This window comes from Sciurus vulgaris (genome assembly GCF_902686455.1).
Source record: "Sciurus vulgaris genome assembly, chromosome: 18".
Taxonomy (NCBI): Eukaryota; Metazoa; Chordata; class Mammalia; order Rodentia; family Sciuridae; genus Sciurus; species Sciurus vulgaris.
In genome coordinates, this window is record NC_136479.1 from 28,923,000 (window position 1) to 28,940,195 (window position 17,196).

The following is a 17,196-nucleotide window of genomic DNA, read 5'->3' on the forward strand; positions in this document are numbered from 1 at the left end:
GAGTAAAGCTCTATGCTTCCTATTCTTAATGGCAACCTGAGTATTTCTTATTTCTCGCTCCCAAAGATGTCTGCCTGCATATGGTCCTTGGCTGGTGGGGCCCCTGACGGGCAGGAACCTGAGGCTCTCCAGTCCAGGATCAGGCTTCACGGAATCAGCACCTCTCCTTCCCCTTCAGCACATTTCCACTCTCAGGAGAGATGAGGGCAAGCCCCATTGGATATGCTGGAAAGCTAGGCTGCAGGCGGATCGATGCCTGCTTGCCTTCCTGTCCAGAGTGGTCCAGCAGGAGGCTGACACCCCACCCTGTTCAAGGCACTCAGGAACGCCATTGACCTTGAGGGTCAGGAATCTCTACAGGAAAGACAAAAGCAGGAAAGGTGCACCCGGATCTTACCGACCTGGGGGGACTCCAGAAGAGATGGTGGATGAGGTGGCCAGGCCCACCCCTGCTGCAGTCAAGGCTGCCACATCAATGGTGTAGGTGGTGAGGGATGACAGTCCTTTGATTTTATATTCATGTGTTGTGCTATTGAGGGTGTGCATGAGCCGAGAGTCATTCTTCCCATACACCTCCCAGGAAATCTGATAGCCTGAAAGGACAGACAAGAGTTGAGTCGGGACTTCCACCAGGCTGAGAATTGAGACTGGATGCCATGCCATTATCTTGGCAGATCTGGGACAGTTGGGGTCAGGAGGAAGCTCAGCTGGATCTGACAAGGTCACAGTGGAATTCATGGCCGTGCCCAAATGGAACTGAGTCAGGGCTCCTTCCTTTATGCCCCATGGAAGTTCACCATGCCCCTTCTCCCACCTCAGTGGTCTGTCTTTCCCAAACACAATGAGCCTCATGAGGACAGGAACCTGTCTGCTGGTCTGATGGCCCTAGAACCTGGTGTGCAGACCAAGGAGTGATGAGCGATTATCGTCAGCTGCTTGCTTGGCGTAGCTCCTCTTGTCTAGTTATGTGTGGTGCATTCTGTCAATATTTCCATTTTAAGAAGCTGCTATTTTCATTATACTGTGCCCTAAATCAATGGCTTGTGTTTGGGTTGCAGCTAGTTTATGGATCGCTTCTACTTTTTCCTTTTTTGGATGATTGACAGGCCACTCTTCCAGTTTGCAAAGTGCTGTCCTTGGAAAAGTTCCTTTTTACCTGAGTGCATGAATTTTGCTTCTAGCTCTCCCTCTCCCCTCTTTGGATATTCTGTTTTCCTAGCAAAATTTAATTTCCCCCTATACTCTGTTCAGTCCTGCGGGGCTTCAGGATCACAATTTATCCAACTCTCACAATTTGAGGATTGGAGAAAAAGAGATCTGACTAGTGCCTGAGTCGCCTGCCTCAGAGGGGTAGAGAACGCTTAATGTGTCTTTTAAATAAAGAGGGAGATGGTGATGGAAAGAGCTCTTGGGTCCAAGATACAGGAAAACCGCTGAAAGCGCTTGCTCCCCCTTCTCCTCAGTCAATAAGCTTGGGGATGCTGAAGCACCAGGACGCATCCTAACTTCCTTCTCTTTCTGATGAAAGTAATAAATAAAGCTAGAAAGTTGCATTTGTAGGTGAACAAGAATTTAGAGGAAAGCATCTTGGGACTTTAATATTTTAGGGAAAAAAAAAAAAAAAACAAGAAAAAAAAACTAATGTCAAAATCAAGTCCCTGCTCACTGCCCCCATAGTCGTCATGCAGCTGAGTGGCCTCAGTGTGCTGACCCAGACATTCTCAAGCTGGGTGGTTCATCCGGGAACAGCAAAGGAACAAAGATCCCTGAGGGCTGCTGGCCATGGTGCCTCAGGGCCACCAGAGCACCAGGAATTACAATGGCCAGTGGCTGGGAGGGTGCCACTCTCTGCTCCAGCCATGTGGACCCCTAAGCCACCCTCCTCTGTGCAGGCTCCCACTTCCTTTTGGGACTTAGTCCCTTTTTCCTTCACACAGAGCTGGCTTGCTGACCCCTGGCCACTGCCTCCTCCTGACTCCCCCAAGGTTGGGTCTCAGCCTCCTCCTCTGACTTGCCACCCAGCCTGCTCATCTGTATAGACAGCGCCAAGGTCACCAGGCTCCCCATTAGGTCTTTCCTTTTAGCTAATTTTGGAAATAATTGCACAATTAATAAAACAAAAACCTTCGGGACAACGAATACTAACAACACCAAGCAGGGTATGCACAAGGCCCCTGGAGTGTTCTAAGTACTCCTAACGTAACCCGCACAAAACGCTTGTGACCGTGGAAAGCCACCACCCTCATTTTACAAAGGAGGAAATGGTTCAGGGCCAGAAACCAAGATGCATCTCCAGATCCAGCCTTCTCCTCAGCACGACAACTTCCTGCCTCCCAAGAGCCCCCTTGCCAACTTCTCTAAGTGTCTGAGGAATATGAAAGCCATCCCTGACCTTGGCTGGTCATGACTGATAAATGTTTAAACAACGTGACATTTGGGGTCTGCTCTGAGCACACAGGAAGGGGAGGCTTTGTGGAATGCTTCCACCTTGTCTGTCAGGAAATTTTACTTGTTTAAAGATGGTTATTCATCAGAATTTACTAAAATACAGCTTCCTGCTCACCAGGTCAACTGGGAGCTGAGACACAGTGATTCCAGCCCCAGCCTCTTTAGTAAGCAACGCATTGTTGGGATTTATTAGAATCAAAATTGATAATATAGTATGCTCAAATTGTTATGAATATGAACAGAAACCAAATGGACAACTAAAGAGGCTGCTCTGCTCAGCAAGGCCCAAGAAAAGTACCAGCAGAGAGAAAGCACTGGCCTGGACTTCATGATAAAGAGCAGCACAGGACACTTGCGAGCCCACAGATAGACAGGGTGGGGGGCACGTGGCAGCTGGGGATGCCCTCCCACTTGTGCACAGCTTTGGGGCTGTGCCGGATGGCCTCTGGCAGCTCTGGCCGCGAATGTTTCATCTGGCTCCAGTGCTTGAGAGGAGGGAGGGGCACCCGGAGCCAGGGGCCGGGAGCCTCCAGCTTGGCGTCCACCTGCTCCGAAAGGCTGCCTAACTGAGACTAACGACCAGAGGAGCTTCAGAAATAATTTTCTGTTGATGTGAAGTAAATTCTCTACAAGAGAGCAGTGCATCCAATCACAAACTGTCTGTCTGCATCCTGGCCCTCATAAATCAGAGTTTACAGAGGGAGAGTGGAAGATACCAAAATTTACAATAAGAGCCCAATGGGCAATTTACTTGGGTGGGTGCTTGGCCTTCCCAGCTCGGCATTTCCCTCTCATTCTGGCCTGAAATTAAAACGGAGGCACGGGGGTGCTTGATGTGGCCAGGCTGATAAAGCATGGTTTCCAACAGGCTCTGACCATACGATGTGCAGGGCACAGGACCAAGCGATCAGTGAGAGCGCTCCCTGCAGTGGCCTTCAGCAACAGCTGGCCCTGAGGGCCAAGTCTTGGGGAGGGTGGGCACCAACATCCCCGAGGTGGGCTCCGGGGCCAGGTTGGCCTGCAGATACAGGTCTTCCTTTGCTGTACTTAATAAAATATCTCCAGAACAAACAGGCCTTTGTGGTGCTGCTGGCATGTTCCATGGGAGATTCCACGCGGGGTGCCGCTGTTGGCAGAGCATCCAGAGCCATGGAAGCTGCACTGAGGGTAGGCGTCACAGGGAGGTGACTAGCTGATGCCCTAGTGACACAGCCATCCAGCTTACCCTCTAGAACCTCGTCCTCTATGGCGCTGCTCAGCTCCTGGGGATGGGGGTGTGCTTTATAGTGTGGGCAGGAACAGAGAGAAACACAGGCCAGGTGCAGTGATGTGGGGACAACGTGGTCCCCTGAGAGGAGGGTCAGAGTCTGTGGCAGCACCATCGCCACCAGCCCAGGCAGTGGTAGGGGGCAGGCTGGCAGACTCCAACTCAGAAGAGCCAGCATTCCGAAGGTCAAGTTCCACAATAAACCATAGGCGTTTCCTTGTAACTACAGGTATTTGTTTAAATAAAATACAAAAATGAGTTCATTAAGCCCTATTAGCTGGCAAGAGCAGCGGATCATAAATTGGAAGTATTGGCAACCACGCGTGGCGGTGCGACGCTGGGGAGCTCGAGCCACTGTGCCTGCCGCTCTCTCAAGCTTTACAGTGAGGACGAAGACTGGTGGTGCTGAAGGCACAGGGCAGGCTATGGCTGTGTCTGTGACACGGACACCCTTCTGTCTCCTAGCTGTCGACCTAGGAGTCTCAGTCAGGGTTCTAGAACACGGCAGACTGCCTTGAAATGCTGACTGGGCGGAGAGGAATTGCCAGTCTCTCTCCCTCAGCTGCCCACTTCTGAGTTGGCAGCAAGCGTAGCTTTGCTCAGTGCTGAGGTCGCCCTGAGGGGTGCGAGTTCAGGGCCAGACTGAAGCTGTCTGACCAACGTGTAGCCCTCCTGAGCCGTGGGCACCCCACACCCGCCACTCCATGGACTGATTCTCCATCCTTAGCGTGGCGTAAAGCAATGCGGACCAGTGGGGACCCTGCTTTCCATTGTGTCCCTTCTGTCTCCACTCTGGTGACTTCTTTCCATGCCAGGTGACAGGAGGGTTTTCTTATTCTTATGCTTGGTGCCTGTAGTCCTGTGCAGAGACCTCATGCCAACAGACTGGGGTTGAGGTCCAGTTGGGACAGTGCTGCTTCCCAGTCCTGGATGCCCCAGGATGCCCCAAAGTGGGTGTTTCAAGACATCAGCTTCTCTAAGGCAGCCAGAGGATATGGTCACTTCAGTGAAACGTTCAAGGTGGCATCAACTCGAGGGCCTGTGAAGAACTGTGCACCCACTCTGCGAAGGGTTTTGGTGGACATAGTTGCTCACAGAACACATACCCAGGAGCAGTGGCAGGCAGGTGCCAGTTCTGCTGCTGGAAGGAGACTGGAGGTCAGGGTGGGGACAGTTCCTGGGCTGTGTACTGGGGTGCTGGACTTTGCAGTGAACTCCCAGGCAGTGACCCCTGTTGCAGTGACATGCAGGGCGCCTGACACCTGTCCCTACCGCCTGAGGGAGTTCACAGTGTCCTGAGGAGAGTGTGCCCCTGCCTCTGCACATCCTGTCCTCACATAGCAGAGCTTCTGCCTGTTGCTGAGATAAGGCGGGAAACACCACTGTGGAGGAGGAAGTCACAAGTGGCAGGAATGTCAAGGTGGGCCAGTTGGTGTTAGCCCACAGCCCAGCAGCTGGGCAGCCCCAGTAGGTGCACATGGCCACTGTGAGCAGCTGTGGGCAGGGAGAGAGGGAGCAGAGTGCTATTCTCTTGATGTGCATCATTTTCAGTGGCTGCTAAGCTCTCAGCACATAGGCGCTGATGCTGTCTGACCCTACCGAGCAGGCCTGCCAGTACTTCCTCGGCCCAGGGCTTTGAGAGACCTGCTGGAGGCTGGACAGGGGAGATAGGGTTCCTCCAATTGGGCAGGAGCACAGTTCACAGCTGGCCCATACTTGATGCAGAGGAGAGAATGGATGCCAGTCCTGGTGCTGGCAGGGCCACTGTGAGCCACATGACTGTAGGAGTCACTGCCCTATCTCAGTGTTATCACTAAGGTGGGTGCAGGCCATGCCTCTGTAGTGGTAGAGGACAGCAGCCTCCTGCAACTCTGAGGTGCCTAAGCAACAGGGTGCCCCAGGTCATCGTTGCTGCCATCCAGGATGCTGGTGGCAGGAGGAAGGCCCTGTAGCACCCCAGCCCAGCAGCAATGACAGGACACCTGTGCTCATTTGCATGCAGCAGGTTCCCTGCGCAGGTTCCGAGACACACTGGACAGCATGTGTTTGCTCCAGGAACCACAGGGAGCTGAAGGAATCACATGGCTCCCTGGGTCTGAGAATGTGACCACGTCATGCTGCGGGCAGCTCAGGCTCCAGACTGACTTGTGTGCTCACAAATGGCTCACTCAGAGCTGGGACTGCCTGGACCCTAAGGACCTGACTGCTTAATATCTAGGAGGAGCCCTTAATGGGATGTGCCATGCCACTGGCCAAGTGAGTGCTGATGTGTGTACCCAGTGTGTGTGGCTGAGCAATAAGATATGAGATGGCTTGCTTAAAATTTCAAAAAATATTTTGGAAAAGAATAGGGCTGCCCACTGGTGGCTGAGCTGCTCAGGGCCAGAAAGTGGGCCACCTCCTCGGTACAACTTGCTTCAGTTAGCCCTTAACAGCTCCAGGGGGTTACACAGTTGTCACAGGGCCTGGGAGGTCAGTTGCTGCTGAAAGACGGGGCCTCCCAACTTCATTCGAGGCTAAAGCCTAGGCTGGTTTCATCGAACCAAGACTTCTTTCTTTTCAAACTAAGATTTAAATTGAGCTTTAACCTGAACAATTTTCAGAAACCTCTTCTATAAAATAAAATCACTGAAAGTCCTACAAAATGTAAGCTGCTTCCCAGAGGCACCTTGCACCACAGGAGGGGAATCTCACTGAGAGGCAGCCATGTGCATCCAGGCTGCACACAACCCAGAAGGCCCCTGAGGCTGGAATTCTCCTTATCCTTAGGTTTCTCACAGTGAGGAGGGCTCAGAACGAGGGATTTGGATTCAGATGACCTGGACTTTGTTCTGGCTTTGCCACTCATGGCAGTAGGGTTTGAGAACCAGGACCCTGGCGGGCAAGCATATTGGTCACCGTCTTACTGGCCCCATGTTAGGAATCTGCTGCAGATGGCAGGCTTTCAATGAACACTTGCTGAAAGATGGAAAGGTCCCCCACCCTCTGGCCAGAATACTACATTACTAAGAGAATTAAGTGAGATAAATGCATGTGAGCAAATATCTCATAAAATGACCAATTCTCATTAATCAAAAAGAATTTCAAGGCTTTTGACTATAAAGAGAACAAACCCCTAAACTCTATGGCTTCTGCTCACACAGTAAAATGACTCCCACCTCTGAGTGGCCCAGTCCCAGTGGCTGTGACTGCCACACAGCTAGATAGACATTTCCATTATTCTGAGAAGGTCGCAATGTGTGCCCACTGTCCACTTCTCTGTTGGAGGCTCTTTGTGTAGGGCACACTCGTCATTTCCTCTTGTGGAATACAGGGACACGTACCTGTAATGATGCCATTTTTCTCCAGGGGTTCCTGCCAGCTGACCTTGAGAGATGTATCCAGAATCTCTGTGAAGCTTAGATGTCCCACAGCTCCTGGTCCTACCAATTAAAAATAGAGGCACCTATCAACATGAGAGTCCAGTTCTCTTTTAATCAGACTTGGTGGAAAGTTCTAACTACCAGGAGAAAGTGGTGAGCCAGGGCCAGTAGAAACCTGTAGGAAACATCAGGAAAAGTAGAGAGGGGACAAGGGATATGGGGTTAAAGGTGTCCTAACTATCATGGCATAAATTATTTCACCCACTCCATCCCAGCCACAAAAAGAACTGAAGTAACGGGCAGCAGGAAATTTATACATAACTCATTCTCAGTCTTTCTCCTTGATCTAATCTAAGTAGAATAATCAGGTTGGTTAGATCCTGAATAGATCACTATCATAGAGTGTCCTTTGACAGGGAGAGGCATTTGCAGTCACATGTCTGGCTTATGTGGGGCCTTGCAGGAGCTAGATCAGAGGTGTCTTGGCCCACACAAGGACCAGCCCACACCTGGCCCACAGGCAATGCCTGTGAGACTGATCCAGAATTCCAGACTCTAAGCCCCTTCCCTTCTCTTGAGGGATTCCAGAGGGGCAGACAGGTACAGGAGAGTGCCAGTAAAAAATGGTTCCTTTCCCAGGAGTTTCTTTGCATTGTAGCCCTCCTGTTAAGGGAGGATGGAATAGCAGAGATAGGGTTAACCTGGAGGCAGAGCTGGCTTTGAGACCTGGCTGCACGGTGCACTAGCTCTGCAGTTCAACTCTCAAAGCCTTAGTATGCTCCTCTGTGAAATGGGAAAATAAAAATGATCCTACAATGTAACTGTGAGAATGAAACCTAATAAACATGTCTCCAATTCTACCTTGGCACCAAGAAACTGTTCATTGAACATTAACTGCTATAATTATTAATTATTAGCAGGACCATCCTATCACCAGAGGATATGGTCCAAAGGTTAGATTTCTGTCACTAGAGAGTAGACCTGAGAGGACACAACATGAGTTACCAACCCAAGCCCACATCCTGCTCAGTGAAACAACCCACTCGAGGACAGGGCTTGGTCCAGCAGGTGGGTGGGCAGATCTGTTTGCTATGAGGACAGCAGGACAGGGAACAAGAAGCCTGCAGGCTGGACAGCAGCTCTCTGGGAAGTGCACCTCAGTTTAGAGCCCTTTGTAGCTCCTTCAGCCACCTGGTGGGGTCAGCCCAACCTGCCTGGTGGTTAGAAAGAAGAGGACAGTGCAGCCCAGAGGTGACTGGTGTGGGTGTGAGCCAAGAGCAATGTTCTCATAGACACTGGGCACTCCCCAATCTAACCTGGTCCCTCCACAGTGGCACTGGCTATGTAGGGCCTAGGGGACGGACAGATGGCAATGGAAATGTTTAGGAGGTGGCTTACAGGGTGGAACGATGGCTCCACAGTCCAGCAGGTCAGGTGCCGAATGGTACCTCCCAGGTGTGCCTCTGCCCACAGTTTCCCACAAAGGCAGCTGGGTTGCTCAGATCTGCTCTGTTCCCCTACCACTCTTCAGAGCCTATGGCCCTCTGACAATGCCCCTGTGCAACCCCCTCTCAAGAGAGAGACAAGTGGCAAAGTCCTAAAGAGAGGCTGGTTTGAAGGCAGAAGTGGAGACAGAGGAAGAAAAGGTGGTGCCTGAAGGTGAGACAAGGACACTGCTGACTGTGTACAAGTCAGGCGAGCACCTGCTCTGGCCAGGCAGGGGACGCCCCTGCTCCTATTGACAGTGCTGTGCCCTCCGGCTCCCTCATGAACCTGCTGCGTAGGACTGCACTGAGACCTTTTTAGTTGTAAAAAATGCAATCTCTTAAAACAGAAATAGGAACACATGGAGTCTAGGGTGCGGCTTGTCCTGCAGGAGAGGAGGGTTGGCAGGGTCCTTGCAGATATGCCTCACTCTGCAGTCCTTGTTCCTGCTCCCGCCAGTCCTGCCTGCACAGGGACAGATTTCTAGGTGAATTCAACACCCGGTTCCCAATTGGTACCCTGACAGAGCTTTCTAACACAACTTGTGATTTTTAAAAAATGGTAACAGCCTTGGAAACCACATTCACCTGCAAAAGACTTTAGATGAGCTCAAGCGCCCTGACACGTAGCTTTCCTCACTTGGAAGATGGTAAAGTAGGACGGCTGTCAGGACCGTCTCCTCCCCCCACAACCGTGAGCCCCCAGAAAGACATTCTGACAGGTTTTTGAACCGACTTGTTCTTTTTCGATCGATGGAGTAGCAAAGAAAGCTTTTTGCGCCTTTTATATTCTCAGTGTATCTGCTTCCTGGATTTCTGCCCAAAAATGCTGTCCTCCAGCTCTGCTAGAACCAGCTGGCAGTGTCTGGACTTAGATTTATTTTGTTTCTTTTTTACTGTCCCCCTCCCCCAACAAGTTCAAGTTCCCTTGAAGCTTTGGGAAAGAAGGCCAGCTGTAGGTGGAGCTGGGGGGACAGGGCCAAGACCATTCCCAGGGACCACACACAAGTTCTCCTAAAGGCTGCACTCCCTAAGTCGACTTTATCCCACCTTCAACTTCACATTTACAAGGATGCTACATTCTTCTAAATAGGTTAAGTAGGCTCCCTGCCTATAACCAAAGTTTCAGTTAGAAAATTCTGAAAGGATGACATTACTTCCTATTTTCTCTGATGAAGAGTACATAAAATTTATGACTGAAAAGCAGATGCCACAGCAAAATATACGTGTTTTTAAAGTAATCATTGAACATTTTGCCAAGGGTCACCAAGTCTTGACAAATTTAAAAGAACTGAAATCATGTTTTCTGGTCATAATGGAGTCAGATTAGAAATCAACAGCAGCAGTAAGGCAACAGGAAAATCTCCAAACACATAGCAGTTAAATAGAGATTTCCCAATAACCATAGGTCAAACAGGAGGTCTCAAAGGAAATAAATACATAGAACTGAGTGAAGATGAAAGCATGGATATCAAAATATGTGCAGTGCAGCTAAAGCTGCACCTAGGGTGATCTGTATAGCACTGAAATGCTTACACTAGAAATTAAGAAAGTCCTCAGCTCAATAACCAAGTGCCTGTCTCAAGAAATTAGAAAAAGGATGAAAAAAATCCAAAGCAAGAAGAGAGAAGGAATAATAAATAGCAGAAATCAATGGCATTGAAAATAGGAAATAATATAAAAATCAACAAAACAGGAAACTGATTCTTTTTAAAAATATCAGCAAAATTGATGAACCTTTAGGAAGAATGACAAAGTTTAAAAAGAAGACAGGTCACAACATCAGAAACAAAATAGAGAATATCTCTACAGCTCCTACAGCCTTTGAAAAGATAATAAGGGAGTTCTGCAAACAATTTTATACACATAAATCCAAATTCTTAGAGGAATGATTCCTTGACAACCACAAACTACTAAAACTCAACTGATGTGAAACAAACAACCTGAATTGTCCTAAAACCATTAAGGACATTGAATTTATTATTAAAACCTTCCTCCAAAAGAAATCTCCAGGCCCAGAGGGTTCCACCGGAAATTTCTACCAAACATTTGAAGAGGAATCAACATGAATTTGACACAATCTCTTCCAGGTGACAAGAGAAAAGGGAACACTTCCAAACATATTTCATGAGCTAGTATTGCCACCCAAAAGAAAACCGCAGACCAATATCTCTCACAAAATTAGATGATAAAATCCTTCACAAAATATCAGCCAAGTGACTCCAAAAGCAGATAAAAAGAATTATACACTGTGACCAGGTGGGGTTTATTCCAAGTACACAAGGCTGATTCAACACTGCAAAATCAATCAGTGTAATCCAACAGATCAACAGGGTAAGAAGAAAAATTGCATGATCATATCAACTGATGCAGCAAAAGCATGTGGGAAAAAATCAAATATGTATTTGGGACAAAAATTCTCAACAGATTGAGAATGTAACAGTGGGGAACAACCTCGACTTGACAGAGAACATCTACAAAAACCACTCTGCCTAACAGTGAAAGACTATTTTCCTTCTGAGATGAGGAACACTTAAGAGTGTCTGCTCTTACCACTCACACTCAAGGTAGAAATAGAAATTCTTGATACTACAAATAAGGCAAGAAAACAAACAGAAGAGAAGGCATAAGGATGAAAAAGGAAGAAAGGTAGGAAGGTGGCATGGTGTTGAAGAGGAACCTTAAGGATCTCTGTGGTGTCAGGACCATTCAGGTTCTTAAGTGGATGTGGTGGTAGATACACAAACCTACACAGTGATAGACTGTTATAGGACTAAATGCACACATTTGCACAGATGAGAACCAAAAACCTGGAGAAATCTAAATCAAGTCTTCAAATGCTATCAGCATGAAAATCCTGGATGTGATGCTACACTATAGCTTTGCAAGTATCAGCTATTAGAGAAACTGGGCAAAGGGTACATGACCGTCGCATTGATAATTCTTACAACCTCACAGGAATCTGTAACTCTCTCAATAAAAGTTCATTTAAACACAAAATAGAGAGAAGATCAAAGACACAGTATAAGAACTTCCAGGATCAATTGATGTTAACAGCAGGGTTGCTTTTGATCTTTTTTTTTAGGGGGAGGTCAATGGTCTCAGAGGGTCAAGACACCTAAGTTCTGTTCTTCCTGATATAGATCTTGAGTCAATGGCAAGGTGGCTGCAGTAGGGGGGAGGGCTGAAATCAGACTGCTAACCATCTGTGAGGGCATAGGAGTCAGGAGATCAAAGCAATAGCTTATGTGGAAAAGAAATAAGAAGCCAACTGGAAAAGTCCATGGAGTGGCAAGGCCAGGGGTTGCCCATCTGGGGAGAGGGAGACCTGAGCAACGTGTGGGTTAAGGAGATACCATGAGAAGTGACAGGGTAGAGAGGAGCCAGGTGATTCAGGATACTTCCACAAGGTCAGATTCTTTATCCCCTGCGATAGGGGAGGAAGAACCCGGGTGAGAGAAGGATGCTATTTCAGAGGGCAGGGGTGGCTGGTCCTGGGTGTCCTTGATGTCTGCAGTGTCTCCTGCTAGAGTTGAGCAGAGGTACTGAAGGCTAAGCCATCCCCAGAGACCAGTCAAGACCCAGAGGGGTGCTGTGTGGCCCTGTGTGACTGAAAAAAACACCTCCCCTAGGTTAACTCTCCTTGTAAAGGGAGTATATACTCATGGCAGAAATTATAAAATGCAGAAAAATTCAAAGAAAATGTAAAAACAAAATATCCATAATCATACCACATAGAGACAGTAAATCAGAAGTATATACAAGTGTGTCTTGGTAAAATCTGGATCCCACATAGTTTTATAGACTATTTTTTCCCTTCACTTAGCATTATATTATGACCATTTTACTTCAAAATTTTTGATCTTTATAGTTTTGGTTTTTAAAATGACTATAAGTTCATTATATTGTTAGTCCATAATTTTTTCCAATCCTTCCCACTTGGGACATTTGCATGCTTTTCTTCTTTCTTTTTTTCTTTTATTTTCCAGTTGCAGATAACTGTAATCTGTCTCCCTGGACACAAGGCAGTGTTCTATCTGTGATTATTTTCTCAGGATAAGTTCGCCACCCAGTGTTTTCCTATCTCATGGATTCCTTTGAGAGCAGAGGAGGAGCTGAATGGAATCCAACAGTGGAGATAACCCAAAGCCAAAGTCAAGGGGCTCAAAAGAGCTGGGTGAACACCCCGGGACAGAGTCAGAAGCAGAACAGGCTAGGGGGCATTGATGGCAGTCGAGGAAGGAGGTGAGTGGACTAGAAGTGGGTGACGAGCAAGCTCATCAAGACTGAAGGAGTGGACACAGGGCAGGCAGGACTAGTCTCCGATCTCTGTCCCCAGAGCTCCTTGCTCATTCCTTGGACCACCTTCCTGAAGCATTATCAGCCATTCAACTACTTACCTGCCCCAGGTGAGCAGACTGCAGGCCCTCTGAGAACATGGGGCTTCCTCATGCCTGTCTCTGCCCTGGCCCAGTGCTGGAAACAGTGGCCACATCTGTTGACAATGGACTCTGGGAGACAGGCTTGGTGAGACACGTGGAGAAGAATACTCACTGTCCTCATGAGTCCACACGAGCTGGGGTGTGCTTGGAGGCCCGTCGCCCGGGGTGGTGAAACACAGGACTGACGTGAAGTAGGCAGTGAACTTCCTCAAGTTTGTTATGTACCCATGGTGGATTCCATGGAAGTCTGGGGCAATGGTGACCACAGCGGCTGCTTCAGGGACATCTGCTGGCCATGCGAGAAGCTGGGAGTGAATGGGTTGAAAGAAGTCGTTTTAATTGAATTTTCTCACTAAAGACTACTAGAATTTTATTTTGCAAGCGGTAGGATAAGCTCAGTTATAATTAGATAAACCCATAAATCTTACATATTATAATCTCATTTAAAAAATGAATTTAAGATAACTCAAATTATTATATGCAATGTGTATATACACATTTCATTTCACATGTAGGTAAAATAATTAATTCATGGAATAATGGACATTCCTTCAAACCTTCACCTAAGAGCATGTATATATTTTTTAAATCAATAAGTTAAGGAATAATATGACATCATTTTAAAATTCAAAGTAAGGAATAAAATGACATCATTTTAAAATTCAAATGAATCCATGTAAAGAGACAGACACATACATTTCTCCCGATAGTCATCTACTCTGACTCAAGAAGATTTAATAGAAACAGTCTTAATTATTTATAATTGATATTACACTAGTTTCCTGAAAAAGATTTGAGGAGATGGGTCAAAATTTTATTTAATTTTATTTTTCACTTTGTGTGCTGGGGATTGAAACCAAGGCCTTGCTCATGCCAAGCAGGTGCTCTTCCACAGAGCTATAATCCCAGCCCCTGGTTAAAATTTTAAAGCAATAAAGTAGATGTACACATTCCATGGAAAGTAGCTTTCATGCTGTGGCAACATTATGTATGTGTGAGTTTTAATTCCTTTGACACCAAACATCTCTAGGACTAATTAGTCCTGAGAGCTGGCGTGCTGGAGGACACATGGTGCTTCTAAGCAGATCAAACTGACAACCGAGCCATCAAATGAGCCCTGTAGTCCTGCGATCAGACCTGGCAGGAAAAGCAGGGGGGCCAAAGCATCTGGGTTGAGCAGTACGATTTTCTTTCAAAAAAGCTTCTGATTTTAGGTACTTCTGAGGAAAAGGGAAAGGCAGGGCCAACTTCCAGCCACGGCTACCCTCCTTGCAGACAAACAAGTATTATAGTAAGTTGAACCGAAATTGGGGAAAAGACACAACAGCATGTATCTGGGGAGCGATACCCTCTGAAATCGACATGACCACAGATTCAAGCACAGAGGATGGAGCCCCTCCTCCACTCCCTGAGTCCTGCCAGGAAAGATTATATGGGATATGCGAAATGCAGGCAGGCTCCCAATCCTACTAGAGAAATTTATTTAAGAGGAAGATGAACTCTGCTCTTGGATTTTTTGTTTTTGTTTTTTGTTACTGGGGATTGAATCAAGGGACACATTCACCACTGAACTACATCCCCAGCGTTTGTTTTGTTTTTGTTTTTTTTTTTTTGAAGATGGGCCTCGCTAAGTTGCTAAGGTTGGCCTCAAATTCTTAATCCTTCTGCCTCAGTCTCCCTAGTCACTGGGATTACGGGTGTGCACCACTGTGTCTGGCTTGAGTCATACTTTTGGAAACTGCCTTCAAGTCAATCTATTAAGGTAACAGATTCTGGTAACTAAGGACAACAGAAGTTGAGTGGTGGGAATTCGTCTGCGTCTCTAATTCAGTTTGATCAAGTATCCTGAATCAACTTGCCTCACTTCTTTAAACACAACTCTCCCTGAAGCAGAGCGTGGGAGGAAGGAGCCTCCTCATCCTGTGGCTCTTGCACAGCATCCTCTGCTCTGAGTATGTGTTCAGCCAGCAAGCTCCCCTCCAGGAAGAGTGGCTGGGACACATGCTGACTTCAATCAACCCTGACACATCTCCCAAAGCCACTGAAAATGAATGCCTTTCTTCTAAGACTCTGCTCTTTTATGTATGAGCCATCTCCTTGATGACTGATCACTTGAGTTCTGAGCCAGGAGAGCTGATGATAAGACCTTGGATAAATGGTGACCCTACCAAGGTCAAGACGCTTTGTATTTCATGCACTGGGTTTTCCCTGGTCATCACAGACCACGAGAGCCACCCAGAGGCTCCAGTCTGAGGTCCAGTACCTTATATCCCTGGTTGATGCCGTTGATGAACTGCTGAGGGGGCGGGTTCCACAGGAACTGCACGGTGGTGGAGTTCACCGCTTCCGCCTGCACGTTCTGCGGGGGCGCGGTGGGCACTGTTCCAAGGTGGTCATTGGAGACAGCGAAACAAATGGCAGGAAGCACAGTGGGGAGGAGAGATGAAAAAGAAACCCTTAGCCGACACTCAGGACTCACAGGCAATTACAGACCGAGAACAGGAGGGGTGAGAAATGTTTTTGGAGGCTAATAGTGGCATTACAAAGATGGAATTGGGCTAGTTCTCATTTTCTGTTGGAATTCCTTAAGGCATGGGCAGAACACTGGTCTAGACCATCTTCTCCATCTACATAAGAGCCTTTCCCACAAATTCAAGATGGACAGCAGCAAAGCCTTTCTTGGATTCCTTTTTCAGTTGCCCGATAGCGAGATGCCGGCAGGGTATCATCCGAAACCCCCCACCATTGCCCAACTCCATGTTCAAGCCCAGTTATTCTTTATATGTAAAAAGCAAGCAAGCAAAACAAAACAGCTGCCTGCTTCCCATACATTTTGTTGTTTATTCCTTTGAAAGCTAAATTTCCCTGGTCAACCTAGGCAACTACCTTGGGCTTTCCCCAGGGCTTCTTGGTTTGGCTGAACAGCCCTAGAATCCAATGACTACCCTTCTCTGAGGGCTGTGTGTTCTGATGGGGCTGCTCCTGGAAGGGCGCATGGGAGCAGGTGACCATCTAAAGGGAGGGAAGGCTTCACGTGGCCTCCACTGAAGGAAAGGCTCACCTTGGAGGGGGACAGACCTGGAGATGGCACTCTGGCTGGGGAATAGTGGGCACCAGCGTAGCACTGGAAGGAGCCTGGTGAGGTGGGAAGTGGTGAGCTGAGCCAGGCAGGGGTGCGGGGCAATAGGAGCGAGGAGGTGGCAGGGTCCCCTTGGAGTTGACAAACACATCCTGCACAGTAGCTGGCCACGTGTATCAGGGGGAATCGAAAGCTTTGTGGGAAGGGCAGTGGTGACCGGGCTGACTTTTCAAGGTGGGCAACCCCAGTGGCCTACGAAGAGTAGCCACTGGTTGGACCATCAGACCTTCTGCAGGACAAAAGGATGGTCCTGGCCCTTCAGGTCCTTGTTTCAAAAGTGAGGCATGGAGACTAAAGGATCCTTTGACTCCCAGGACACAAACAATGGCAAGGGTCTCCTGCCACAGGACGCATGGATCAGAACGTGGTCCTGTTAAAAATCTTCGCCCTTTCATGGTTCTCCTCTTCACGAGCTCATCTCCTCAGGTGGAGATGGGCAACGTCAGAGTCCTTGTGCCCCTCTAGCCAAGTCACCTGGCTTTCCACCTGCTGCTGATCACAGCCACGTCGTCCCCTCACCTTTTCCTCCGCAAGTCACCAAGGAAACTGTCCAACCTCCCTCTCAGCACCCATGTGAAATGTGTGGATTAAAAACGACCACAGGGATACTGTGCCTGGGAGTCTGCCCACTCCCACACCCCCAGATGACCACTCTACAGCTGGGTGAGGAAAGTGAAGCTGGCTGTTTGGCGGTGTGGGTCACTTGACGGTATAGAATCATTGGGAGCCACAGACACACAGAAAGGATGCTCACATACACAGAAACAAAGATGCAAATTCTGAATATTTCATTGGAGAATTTCACCAAACATTTGAGGAATAATTTAATTAGTTCTAAAGCATTACCCTGATAGCAACATCAGAAAAAAGGAACATTAAGAGAAAAAGAAAATTACAGACCAATGTCCGTCCTAAACACAAGTTCAAAAATTACTCAACAAAAATGTTAGAAAATAAAACTCAGCAGTATATAAAAATCATAATCTATCCTGATAAGTGGAATTTATCTTATAACTGCAAGGCTGGTCTAGCATTTGAGTATTAATCAAAGTAA

General features: G+C 47.8%; 1 protein-coding gene across 3 annotated transcripts in view; it reads right to left on the reverse strand.

Moving 5' to 3' along the window:
• SDK1 (sidekick cell adhesion molecule 1) overlaps nt 1–17,196 on the reverse strand; it is an 871,941-nt gene that overhangs the window by 143,324 nt on the left and 711,421 nt on the right. For all 3 annotated transcript variants that reach the window (XR_013760645.1, XR_013760646.1, XM_079120438.1), the window contains exons 18-21: nt 15,267–15,382; nt 13,116–13,308; nt 7,039–7,137; nt 402–593 (exon numbers count right to left, since the gene is read on the reverse strand). Coding sequence is in view for 1 of the 3 variants with exons in the window: in XM_079120438.1 (XP_078976564.1) it covers nt 402–593; nt 7,039–7,137; nt 13,116–13,308; nt 15,267–15,382 (600 nt within the window). In the remaining 2 variants the exon portion in view is untranslated. The remainder of the gene's footprint in view (nt 1–401; nt 594–7,038; nt 7,138–13,115; nt 13,309–15,266; nt 15,383–17,196) is intronic.